Genomic DNA, 12,846 nt, shown 5'->3' on the forward strand with positions numbered 1-12,846 from the left:
CGTTCTGACCGCGCGCACCCTGGTTTCCTGTTTGTTTCGAGCTGGCGTTGGAAGGGCGTGCCTTTGAGTCGATCGACCAGCCAGCCAGCCAGTCAACCAACCTGAGAAAAACGCACTCCAAGATCCAAACGATCGCTGGCTCCAGCGTGGAATTGGCCTGGTGTGATGCTGCCTCTATTCACTACTTGTGAGTCGAATGCGCATTGTCTTTTCAATTTTTGCCATTCTACCCTGCCCCACCTACTTCACCTCGGGTTCGCACCTATCTTGGTAGGACTGTTGGGAAGCTATTGGCTTATGGATTTGTGCTCTCGTCCAGCAGTTGAAAACGCATGAATGCTCAACGCCCGGATTTCCCTCCAAATCCTCCTGCTCGCTCATTTGTTGAATACGAACAAACCCCCGTGCAAGCGACGTCGTATTCCCAAGCCATATAACCCCTTAAGCTCAGCCTACAGCGCTCAGTTCATGAACGGTCATTGCGCTTGCGACGATAACGATCTGCCATGTCCGTTGAGCTCCAAACCCAAAACACTACCGAATCCTCATCACGTGTACCAGCCAAAAGATCCTATTCAGACTACCTAAAAGGAGTCAATACCCGTTTCAAACACCTCTCCGACAAAGTTCTACCCGCATCTCCATACCTCCTCAGGGTTCCCACCGAAAGGCCTTTCCATCTGGGTTCCCGGTTTGTGAGCAATTGGGCTGTGGGAGATAATAGGCCATTTGCTCCGGAGGAGGAACACCTTCAGTACATGACCTTTCTGCCCCACCAGGACGAAGACACTCTACTTGTTGCTGTGGGGGGATGGTCTGATGAACGTGGAAACATCATGGAAGAAGACACGTCAAAGGCGCCCAGCATTACCACAAGCCCGTCCGTCGACACTCCTCAACATAGGTTCCAACGAAAGAAGATCAGTCTCAGCGACTACAAAAAGAAAGCAAACGAAACTCCAAAATTCCCCCATAGAAGCACCATCCCAGCGGATCGGGTCACCTCAGGAAAACCTAACTCATCTCGGGAACTTATGTCAACTACCACACTACAGCCGATAATCCCTTCTAAAAGAAAAGATACCACGTCCGGAATAACCGACAATCGCCCAGATAAAAATACCAATGGAATCTCCAAACCTAAAAATTCCCGTGATGAGAGTTCCAGATCCATTCCTGGTTCCTATAAACCTCCACCTTCAAGTCGAGAGTCCCCGCCTCTCGCCAAAAAACCCCGGCTAGCAACTACCAAGGAGTCTTCTGGTAATGCTTCCACGAGATCAAAAAATGCGCCCCCTATCGTCCCCGCTCTACTTTCTCCGACACTTCCACCTACTAGCGTGTTGCCTAGGCTCCCTAGATTGCTGTCTCCCACACTTCCCCCAGATGTAGAGGAAGAACTGGCAAAGCTAAAGAGCGACGAGCTGTCTATAAACGAATATTCCAATTCCAGGAAACCTCCATCATCGTCCGGTCCTACAGGATCAAAACCTGAACTGCAGCTACCTCAATCGAATAAAGCTAGACCCCATTCTAATTCTACCTCTAGTTCAAGCGATAAAAGCACCAGGGCTAGAATATCGGTCTCGTCGACTTCTAAACCTCAGTGTAGTAGCGTTGGAAAATCTATACCTGGCAATAATCCGAGCAACAGAGCCGTCGATCCCAAGCAGTCGCATATTTCCTCAAAGCCCAAGAGTACTACGGAACCTGCTAAACCCAGACTAATTGTGAAACTGAGATATGGGAGGGCCAACCGGAAACGGATAGAAGCCTTACTCAAGTTTTCTGGCAAATATAAATTCACGCCTGATAATAGGTCATCGAAACAGAAAACCGAGAGTGGTCAGCGAAAAGATCATAGCGCCCCTTTTTCGAAATTAGCCGAAATGCAACGAGTGGAAAAGCGACCAAGGCACAGGGAGGAGAGTGAAGTCCAGGGATCGTCTGTCAAGCGTCAAAAGCCCAGTACTATTCCGTCTGCGGAGCAACCAAGAACTCCTGTCACAACAATGTTCCACTCTCCTGCTGTTCTACAACAGTCGGCAGTGGCATCAAAGGGCCAATTCCTTACTCCAGGTAAAGATTTGAAGGCGACGGCCATGCGCCGTCTAGGCTCTGGGGACAGTGATACGAGGATGCCAACAGGTTTGGACCGCGCTATAGATACCAACATATCAGGAAACACAGACAAAGCAACCAAACATTCTCCCCTAATACCCAATGATAACCAGCTAAGCAGGCCTCGCGACACGGCAGAGTCTCGCCCATGGTTCGAGGAATCCCAGAAATATTTCAATTTAGGCCGCGAGTTAAAACACTCATCTCGGAGATACGCAGGACCTCAAGCGACGGACAGCGAAGAAAAACTCGGTGCCGCAATTGCAGTCGAAGCGGTTCTCTGTTTTATTCTTGCTTTTATCCTCGATGATAGGTATAAATCTCTAAATCGTCGGCTGGGGGACTCATCAGGTTGGTTGTCCATTGTTCCATACTGGAATATGGTAAAAAGCAACATCGACAAGTACCCACATCTCCATGCCCTCTGTTCCCTCCTCGGTGCCATCTTCCACGAAGTCATCCACGGCCTCGACCTCGAGCGTCTTGCCATCACCGCCATTCCGAGCGAAAATAGCCCCGGACCCACTCCAAACAACGATGGAAACACCGTTACTTTAGAAGAGAGCAAAAAGCAGCAGCAGCATAGGGACTTTTTGGAGCTTAGGAAACGGCTTGTTGATTCGCACAGGGACGCTAGATCACTTTGGCTAGAGGGATCGCGCAAACTGTCAGAGGAAGTACTGACTCGTGAATACCCAGAGACATGGTCCAAACGCTCGATGAGTTTCTCGGAAAGGGGTCGAGAGAGGTCCCTTGAATTGGGCGGATATTCAGGCGAATATTTCTTGCCGCTCGATCGTACAGCTACGCCTCTTGAGGCAATCAGGTTCGGGTGGATGTTTCTTACAGAGTGGACCGAGAAAGAAGGGGTAAGGTGGAAAGGCCGGCTTGGGCTATGAATTTGTTTGTTTAATATTATGACTTCCTTTCTTTTGGCACTCTCTCCTTTCTTTAACTTTGCTCACCTCTATTTTTTTACGTCCTCTTATATACCCCCAATAGCTTGTCATGGAGAATTTTCTTTGTACACCTCTTCTAGAACTACTTCGCCAGGATTTATCGAAGTACAATCATCATATAGCAGTGATCTTCCACTTTTCTCAGAAAAAAAATTCCCTTCTTTCACATCTCCTTTATCATTGACCTATTACAGTTTTAAAAATTTTAACATTCATATCCCTCCTCTTCTTTTAAACCTTTAGGCTAATACTTGATGCTGTGTAATTTTTTGGCCTTCCTTTCGTTTCCTTCCAAAGGTAGCTCCGCGAAGCTACACAGTTTCTATGTGAAAGTTGAGACTGGAGCTGATAGGAAACTGCGCGACCGAAAGACTCAGCTGCAAATGCATTGCTTACTTTGTTACTGTGCCTGGATAGAAATTATTAACGTATTTCAACGATTTCATCAATAGATATAATGATCACTACGGGAAAAGGTGTAAGTTGGAGAGTAAATGGGTAAAAACGACGTATTCACGGTGCTTGAGAATCATCGCAAAACAAAAAATCCGAAAAGCAGAATGATAATACAAGAATTAAAATTAACGAAGGAAAAAAAGACAAAAAATCTTCTTCTAACCTTGGTTGATAAATGCCAGATCAACTGGACAACTGTTCCACTCAAATGCAGGCTTCCAAATAAGACGGGAAAGTGAGAATGCAATGCATACATGAATAATAAATATATAACGCGTTTTCTATAGCTATCGCCATCTGACAGAACAAAATGGAATGGCATTACATGTTGTGTTCGCCCGAGTCAACTAAAATAAAACTAAAATAACATTAAGAAAGATCCGAAAAGTCGTTTCGCGGGTCGATAAATGCAAACGCTCACATAAATCAAAGAGAAAACATATGTCAAACGTCGTAATCACCCTCCCCTTCACCTCCCCTTCCACCATTTCTCTCCCCACCAAACAACCATCCAGCCTCCCGACAGTACCTTGCCTCCCTTCTCGAACTACCTACTTCACTAGCCCAGCAGACAACAGCCGCATCCACGACACCGGTCAGCACGCCTTCCATCGCACCCAGGACACCCCAGCCAATAGTACCCGCAATCAGCCCTACAACATATGCGTATAGACTACCTCGAATAGTGGTTGTTCCCGTTCCTGTAGTAGCTAATCGCAGATTGCGAGCGGTAGATACCCACCCGCCGAAACCGAGGCCTAGCGACATTATGAAGCGCGTAGCATGGAGCAGAAGTCTGGCGAGGTGGTACGGGAGGAGAGAGGAACTATTGCCGTGGGTGTCGTTCCGTCCGTTCCGTGAGCTGGAGAATGAGGATGGATTGAAGGATGTGGTTGCCGTTGATGGGGTGAGGAAAGCCATTTGACTGAGGCTGTGCGCGGAGACACCAAGGGGTAATGAGTGGATAGCGCTGTATGTTAGAGCTAGGGGGTTGATGAGCGCGGCGATGGGAGTGGGAACGCAGGAGTATGCGGCTAGAGTTAAAAACGATGATAACCGTCTTGGGAGGATTATCAATGGCAAGCGGATCAATAGCGCGAGGAGTGTTGAGAGGCAGATGGTGCCGAATAATGTGCTGACGGAGTGAACTAATGCTGCCTGCACAATTTGTCGGGATGAAGGCGTTGGTATTGATAACCGGTGGAAATACCACTGACTGACTGTCGCAGCAGTGACGGTCCTTTGGATACTGGAAATCACTCCTAACGACCAGAGATAGACTAGGATGAAGTAAACACCTAGCCACCAGCTTCCCGCATCGATGATGAACACATTTTTTGATGCAGAGATATGGCCGCCAAGGAACACGCGGGCGAACATGAAGATCCAAACCCATGTCCACGAAGCGATAATAACTAAGATGACAAACCCAAGAGGGAGCAGTGCTGGGTTAGATGCGAGGATGCGACACGAAAACTCCAAGATGCTGATCGACTTTCCGATCGCAAGACGGCCTTGAATGACAGAATATACCCATACAGATGCCATTATGGCCGGAACCAAGGAACCCCAGCGCATAACTTTGTCCTGGATGCTTTGACCATGCCAAGTCCCGCCAAAGCTAGATATGTAAGGATAAAGAGCAAACGAGTAGAGTACCACAGGGACGGCTATTAAAATCCCATAGACCAAGGGCCGGACATATGAACGAAGCAGCGCTAACCACAGCAAAGACACCAAAACAGAAATTAAAGTGTATATTGCTAGGAGGAAAAAAGAGGCATGAAGAGTGGCATAAATGGTATCACCAAGGATAGGCCTACCCTCCGGCAGTGACGTATGCAGATAAATAAGAAAAGCTGTAGCAAACATGCCCGCAACAGAGATCAAAAAAAGATTGCCCCAAAAAGAGTCATGTTGGGGAGGTTCAGAACCCGGGTGTGTCATGGATGCCGGAACAGACGATCCACCAGAGCTAAGCGGGCGATGATATTCTAGGAGGGTGCGATTATCTCTTTCCTTGGGGTGAAAGGAAGAGCTAGCTTGAAAATGGTCTCCGGCGACGTCTGGCGGTTTCCGGAACTGCTGAATGGCAGGTGGAGGTTCGTCATTAGCAATACTATCATGCGAGCTATTGCGTTGTACGTTTATCATATCACTCCTTAGCGTATCTTCTAGGCCGACATCAACCATCCGATCTTTCCCGAGAGAGTTGCTACCCGCGCTGCGCCTGTCGTTCCCTTCATTCCCGTCGCTCTCGTCTCGTTGCTCGAATGGTCTGGCTCCCAAGACCGGGGTGGCATCACTAGATCTACTGGCACGCCAGGAGCTCTTGATACCTCCGCCTCTTCCGCGGCCATTGCTATGGCTACTAGCAGAAGCATCTATACTATCTTCAGAGTGCTTGCCATCGTTATCTACTTCGGATGACTCCTCCAGATGCCTGGAGTCAAAATGGCGCCGAGATCTCTGCAAAGCATAAAAATCTGCAATTTCTCGTTCGTGTTCCTGCTCGTCATCTTCCTCTCTGAATTCATCAGCTGCGCTGTAAAAGAGGGGTGCATGCTGTATGGAGGCCCGTGAGGAAAATGGGAAGTGCGAAATGTGAGATGAGCTTGGTTGGTAAGGGTTGCCAAGAGCGCGGTGAAGATAAGATCTTGAGGCTGGATTTCGGGAAGATCCAGGAGCCTGATTAAATCTTCTATTGTGACGGTCTGAAGCTTGTCTATCGTTGTTATCAGGACTGAAAGCTATTCTGGACTGGGACTGTGCGAGGAATCGGGACGCATCTGAGTTAGTTAGGTGGTTAGTGATTTTATGACGTGACTGGGGAGCGTAGTGTGGGGAAGGGCCCTCCATACATTCTGAAAACATAGCTAGCTAGATTCAGTCCAGTCGCGGACATAGAGAGTGGTGTACCAAGGCTAGATGTATGGCGGTATGGCAGTATGGGGGGTTATGGAGAGGAATAAATGGCAGACGGTTACGGGCACACGACCACTGGTGGGAGGATGTGAAATCTTTTTGAAACTGGTTAGTGGCAACGACAACCTTGGGCAAGAAAGAGTCGGTGAATAATTAAAAAGGTCAACATAGATGCGGCACCAGCAAAAGCCCTACGAAAGATAAGACATCATAGAGAGAGGAGGCATAGAGGCCATAGAGAAGAGCAGAGAAAAACGTACAAAGAAGAAAAGAGAAAAGGGATTATAGAGGAAGTTGAGGGTTGAAGCTGAGGAATGACGCCAGGAAACCAGTCACGCCGCAAGTTACTATGACTCAGCAGGCAGCTGCCGGTTGATTAGGTCATCCCCATGTCATGTGCTTCTGCTCATTTGAAGGTTGTTTATCGTAAATTAAACTGAATATATATCCACGGATATATATATTAAATGTCAATGTTACAGGTACACCACCGAGAGGACAGACGGGATTGAGCCACCTGGTTGCCCTGATTTGAGCATCCCCGGCCTCAGGTTCCTCAACTACCTAGGTAGAACTCCATCTCACAGCTTTGGGTTTCTCCCTCCCATCCCACATCTTGCAATGCAATCGCCGTCCAATTCCGCTGCCTTGTCCGATCACCGTCCTATTTCCGAATCTCTACGCAGTATATACGTCTCCGTTGTATTCACTTCACGGTTATTTCCTTCTTTGTAATTGCGACTGCCACTATTTCCCAGCAATATCTTCGGGTTGCTGTCCGAACAATCTGCCTTTAGCTCCTCCTTCGGATAACTTGCAGTTGTGTTCATGTCGCAGCCATGGGATTACATCGCAAAGCTTGTCTGTATTGGCGATTCCGGCACTGGTAAATCCAGCGTGTGCTCCCCTTCCAACTTACATCTCATCTTAGAGTATTTCTATCACATTACGTCCAACTAACCCTTATTTGCCCAGCTCACCATCCGCCTCTGTGAAGGTCGTTTCTCCTCATCCCACGATGTAACAATCGGTGTCGAGTTCGGCTCCCGCATCGTCCCCGTCGGACCCCCAGCCTCGGATTCCTTGGGAATAGACTTTGACCTTCCACAATCACCTTCTCCTACTCCATCATCCCACCTTCCAGTTATCCCCCCACCACAAACGAGAATTGCTAACCCAGCCGCTTCCAACTCCCTCGGTCCAACGACGTTAATAGACGTCAGAGATTGTTCCAGACCAAAACCCTATCAGCAAAAGCCACTACTACAACAACCCTCTGGCTTGCCTTCCCTTCCCCGCAAACAACAATCTCCACCAGTCCAGAAACGTATGAAACTCTCCCTCTGGGACACCGCGGGCCAAGAATCGTATAAATCTATCACTCGCTCATACTTCCGCGGTGCGTCCGGTGCCCTCCTAGTCTTCGACATCACACGACCCTCCACCTTCGCCTCCCTAACGCAGTGGCTGCAGGACCTGCGCCAGATCGCCGAGGAAGGTATCGTGGTCATCCTTGTTGGAAATAAGAGTGATCTTGCTGCGCCTTCTCAAGGGAGAAGTGATGGCACTGGCGACTGCGGTAAACAGCCTAAAGAAGCCATAGTTACAAGAGAGGAAGCGGAGGCTTGGTGCCGAGCGAATAATGTATCTCGGTACGTGGAGACGAGTGCAAAATCCGGGGAAGGGGTTGAAAGGGCGTTTCTGGAGGTCGCGGAGCGAATATACCGGAACATTGAGGCCGGCAGGTATGACTTAAATGACCGGCGGAGTGGAGTTAAAGGGTTTGGAGCTACCGGGGGAGCGGGTGGTGGAGGTCGCCCTCAGAGGACTGTTACACTGGGCGTTAATGATGCGATGGAGTCAGGCAAGGGTGGGTGTTGTTGATCGCATTCGTTTTGCTCTCTCTTTTCTTTATTGTTGTTGATTGTATTTCCTCTCGCTTCTTGGACGGTTCACTCTGCGGCTTTCAATACCCATTTCTCCGGTCAAAGGACTTATATCACTACCGTTGCATGTCCACCCTATGTCTCTCTCCATTATATTTATTAGTTGCGTCACAAACAGTTTTGTTTTTCTTTCCTCATGTTTTCTTTTTCCTATCCCTTCTTGTAACATGGTATGGCTGCCTTCACAGTCGGAGTGGAATATTTTAATGGGAGGGATAATGTTTTATCTCACTCCTACAAAAGTAAAATCCTTATTTTCCACCTAGTTTCATAAATTAAGTAGTTGTTAACAAGGCTTCAGCTGGTAAGTGGATGATTCTACCTGCATTACTACTCTCTTTTGGTTATGTGAAGGGCGGGCGCGATGTTTCTCTGGACGTCTGGACGATCTCTCAAAGGACGCAATCAAATAAACGTAACTATATCCAACACATTGAGAAAAAGAGGGAATGGCAATGTGGAACCCTAGTAAAACTGCTCATTCTAACGGCAATGGTTATTCGATTCCGCTTTGCACCCGGTTTACAATCTACGCAGTTAACTTTTGCACCTAATTTTCTATATATTTCCCAGAAATATAGCAGAAATTGTTTCCATAGTCAGGGTGAACCCTAGATTACCAGCTGTGCAAATATCAACCCTATGTATATCACCCAGTCCTTCGCACTCAATACTATCAACAAGTGGACTAGGAGGAGAAAAGCCACAAATCAATAATATATCTCAAACCCGTGAAACCCTCTATTCTCCAAATTTATTCTTATCCCATTTCTTGTGTTATTTCGGTACCTCCGGATAAGACACGGAACAATAAAAAAAGTAAAAACAAAGAAGTACCACAAATTAGCTTGTAAGATGTTATCAATACATATTCTCTTTAACCGCTTAGCTTTCATATCCGCCCTTTCTGTCTACCAAAGCTCAAATGACTACGCGATCCGCCACGTTTTGAACCAAGCTAGATGCGCCCATTTCAAACTTGGGCCCTCCATGCCAAACACAATGTCACGGAAAAGAACAAATAACCCAATAACAACTGCATAAAACACTACATAAATTGCCCACTCGACCGAACGGCGCAATTTCTGCGTCAACCAATTCATGCAGAAGCCCAAGGATAATATCGTGAAATACAGCGCGGGATAATAATGGTGCACGTAAGTTACGCGTGCCATTGCGACGAAGGGAAAGTAATGCAGGAACCAGCCTATCGCCGGGTACAGGCCGGAGTAGTAGATGTGGTCCATATCGACAAGGCTGAGCTCGTCGTAGCCGCGCTGCCAGCGGATTAGATACCACGCGAGGATTACGCCGAGAACGCAGAGGCTAAGGGTGCCGCCCCAGTAGACGAATGGGTTGCCGAGGAGGAAGTACTTGATAGTGTCATTGTCCCAGGAGCACATGCGGAGACCAACATGAAGGATTGGCCATTGCCAGAATTGCGATGCAAGGTCATCTTGTTTGTCTGGGTCGGGGACAAGTGCGTTGTTCGAGGTCATCATTGCGACATTGAGGTGGATGAAGTCTTTTAGGAAGGGCGATTTGTAGGAACCGGGATCACCGGGGGGCACTAAAAATAGGGAATCATAAATTTACCGACCTCTGAACCAAAAAAAAAGGATGGGTTAAAAAAGCTTACATCTCTCGTTAATATGACTCTCGACATTCCAGTGAGTATAGACGTCCCGGGGATTATTTTGCTTAACGCAGGTGGTTTCAATCTGCTTGAACCCCCACTGTGGGAGATTGACGGTGCCAGCACGAAGGTAACAACCGAGCACAACGTGTCTAAGACGGAACGAAGTTGTCAAAGTTCGAATATTCGACCTGTCTTTAGACGCGACGTCATCGACTACCTCAACGCGCCAGTGATCTTTTTCATCTCCTACTGTTGTATTTCCGTAGCAAGATACTTCGTAGTCACTTTTCGTTACCGGTGCAGACACGGCGTGCGAATGTAGATTGCGACCAGTTTGGGCATGGATGAGCCGGATGACATCCTTGTCACCAACAAATTTCAAGTCACCATCCGGGTTGAAATCAGGTTCCTGGCGATTTGGATAAAAAAACCAGTCATTGTTCGAGTCCTTATGGTGGTAACATGTAACTTGCTGCTGAGTTGACCCTTCCGGGTATGTTTGAACGTGTGAGTGGAGGAGACCGCCGCCATATCCCATATTTTTTAGGGTGGCTTTTGATCCTATCGCGATTTCAAGTGGGCTATCCTTTCCAACTGTTGTGCCTTTCAGGTTAGCCTGGAAAAGTGAGCTCATCTGTGCATCGCCGGGTCCGGAGTTTTCGAGGATATGGAAGTGCAGGTAGAACGAAAATAAGTAGACAAGTAGAGGAATGATGATCAATCCCATAACTCTGGCGGCAAGGTGCTTTGCAAGAACGACCTGTTAATGAACACATAAGTTAGTTTTATTTATGGTGATTTAAAACAAATATGACCCAAGTAAACTGAATGGAACTCTCCGCCTACCTTGGGAATTTTGAGATCGCCAAATTTGTTCCAGAGGTCTTCAGCGGTATACAGTCCAACCAATGCAGTGACGAAGAATCCCACCCATTTAACACTGCAGACACAACCAATGCTTATCCCAGTCAATATGAGCCAGGTGAACCATTCCAGTGAAAAACTTTTATTTTGCAGGCGGTGGAATCGGGCCCAGCACAGGGTAGTCGTGAAAGTAAAACATAACAGCATTGAATCAAGGAGAATGAACCTGGAGATAGTCGCATAAGAGTTCTCGCACAGAACCATCAGAGTGACCAACCAGACAGCCGGGCGACGAAAATCCAGTTCGCGAGCGGTGAAGTAAGCCAGAGGAACACAAACAGCTCCGAAAAAAGAATTGAACAGGCGCATGAAAGTGTAGTTAAGCTCCGGTGGGTATTTCTCTCCAGATTTGAATTCAAACGAGCCATTGTAGCCTGCAAGGTATCCTGAGAGTCCCACCAGCATTTTCCCTAGCGGCGGATGTACATCGAAATAGAACTCCCGCTTCAAGTAATGGGAGCCGAATTTGCCGAAACTATTGGCGTTTACATGGTTGGTTAGCAGGAGGATCGGCCGCGGCCCCGTGTCATGGTTCTATCCTTCCCCTCCTCTCCCAACCAGCATTTGGGGCTCTGGAAGAACTTACTGAGCCTCATCCCAAGTAACAATATCCGAAATACCAATACGCCACATTCGCGTGAAGAAGGAAAATGCAGTGAATACCAGTGGAGCAATAATAAATTCCCACTCATCGAGCACATCGATGAACGTAGACTATAGCGGGGAAGAGGGAGAAAAGGGTTAATTAGATGACACGGAATATGGTTGGAGTGAACGCCTCCAAGAGTAACTAAAGGCATGGACAATCTAAGAATTTCATTTACAATACCTTGCGTGGCGCTTGTTTTTTCTTTTCGTCAGCTTCAAGCGGAATGTTTCTCTTAACCTCTCTGCCATCTTTCTCCGGACCGGGGACGTTTCTTCGACGAAGATCAGGGTTCGGTGAGGTGCCAGTAGCCGTGGCAATCTCGTGGGCTGCCATGACGGGGAGGGAAGATAAAAGAGGAAGTTGATAGGAATGAGGACGGAGGACTGAGATAAAAAGGAGATGCTGGATCTCTCAAGTCAAGACCTATTTGAAATTTTTCCGGAACTGTAGGCAGTACACGATTGGGAACGCAACGGGCCTAGTTGAAGTAAGGATGAACAACAATAGTATCCATCTGAGATATTCAACGTGGCGTGATAGAAAATGGGTTTATTGGCCCCGTTGTTTCCTCTCGCAACGAGTAGCTAACGAGCCGAGTCTTCAAACAAAAGAGGGGGGAATGAGTGAAAGTAACCCGTTATTCTTTCGAGTGAAATCGTTTAAAAACCGAAAAATTAAAAAAAGGGGGGGGGTTGGGTTTGGTTTAATCCGAAGGGATGCAATAGAAGAAATATGCTACTGTACAACGAGGAAACGAGAGAAGATCAAGAAGATAAAAAAACCGCAGAAGCCCAATTGAGGTTATTTTGGATTTGAACCACCCGATCAAGGGACGCGGAACGGAAGGCGAAGAGGGAAGGTGGAGGGGGAAAAGGAAGAAGCAAGTTGATGAAGATGAAGTAGAAGGAATAAAAGAAGAATAGAAAGGGACGAAAAGACGAAAGAAAAAAAATAGAAGAGACGTCGCCGCCGTCCAGGAGGTGGATGAGAATTGTCTGGCGGATGTTTGAAGAAAACCGAAACAAGGAATGTTGGTTGGTCTCTTGGGATTGGGCTTGTTTCGGAGGCCTGGAACTGTACTGCGTACTGTTCCAATGCTGTATGCAGCTGTTTTCCACAACGCTTGACTTGCTATTCGGGCCGTATTACGATTACCGGACACATGTGATATGAGCCAAGGCGGGTCTAGCCGGGGGAAAAAATTATCAGGTGATCGGGGGTATTCTT

At 47.5% G+C, this 12,846-nt stretch overlaps 4 protein-coding genes across 4 annotated transcripts; 2 read left to right on the forward strand and 2 right to left on the reverse strand.

The window, feature by feature from the left end:
• Window positions 1-506: 506 nt before the first annotated feature.
• Window positions 507-3,020, forward strand: HCBG_07956 (uncharacterized protein; the record flags this gene model as incomplete). The annotated part of the gene is made up of 1 exon (XM_045435005.1): window positions 507-3,020. One exon carries the CDS (start codon window positions 507-509, stop codon window positions 3,018-3,020), a length of 2,514 nt encoding a protein of 837 aa, XP_045284311.1.
• Window positions 3,021-3,833: 813 nt separating this feature from the next.
• On the reverse strand, window positions 3,834-6,537 carry HCBG_07957 (uncharacterized protein; the record flags this gene model as incomplete). The annotated part of the gene is made up of 2 exons (XM_045435006.1): window positions 3,834-6,325; window positions 6,398-6,537. The coding sequence occupies 2 exons, from the start codon at window positions 6,408-6,410 to the stop codon at window positions 3,981-3,983; spliced, it is 2,358 nt and encodes a 785-aa protein (XP_045284312.1).
• A 752-nt stretch (window positions 6,538-7,289) lies between these two features.
• HCBG_07958 (uncharacterized protein) lies at window positions 7,290-8,701 on the forward strand (the record flags this gene model as incomplete). The annotated part of the gene is made up of 2 exons (XM_045435007.1): window positions 7,290-7,358; window positions 7,437-8,701. The coding sequence occupies 2 exons, from the start codon at window positions 7,290-7,292 to the stop codon at window positions 8,343-8,345; spliced, it is 978 nt and encodes a 325-aa protein (XP_045284313.1).
• Window positions 8,702-9,101: 400 nt separating this feature from the next.
• Window positions 9,102-12,094, reverse strand: HCBG_07959 (dolichyl-phosphate-mannose-protein mannosyltransferase; the record flags this gene model as incomplete). Its single annotated transcript, XM_045435008.1, has 5 exons — window positions 9,102-9,977; window positions 10,047-10,806; window positions 10,893-11,445; window positions 11,557-11,684; window positions 11,800-12,094. The coding sequence occupies 5 exons, from the start codon at window positions 11,950-11,952 to the stop codon at window positions 9,337-9,339; spliced, it is 2,235 nt and encodes a 744-aa protein (XP_045284314.1).
• Between the last annotated feature and the right edge of the window lie 752 nt (window positions 12,095-12,846).

The sequence above is a fragment of the Histoplasma capsulatum genome (assembly GCF_000150115.1).
Source record: "Histoplasma capsulatum G186AR genomic scaffold supercont2.14, whole genome shotgun sequence".
NCBI classification, from domain to species: Eukaryota; Fungi; Ascomycota; class Eurotiomycetes; order Onygenales; family Ajellomycetaceae; genus Histoplasma; species Histoplasma capsulatum.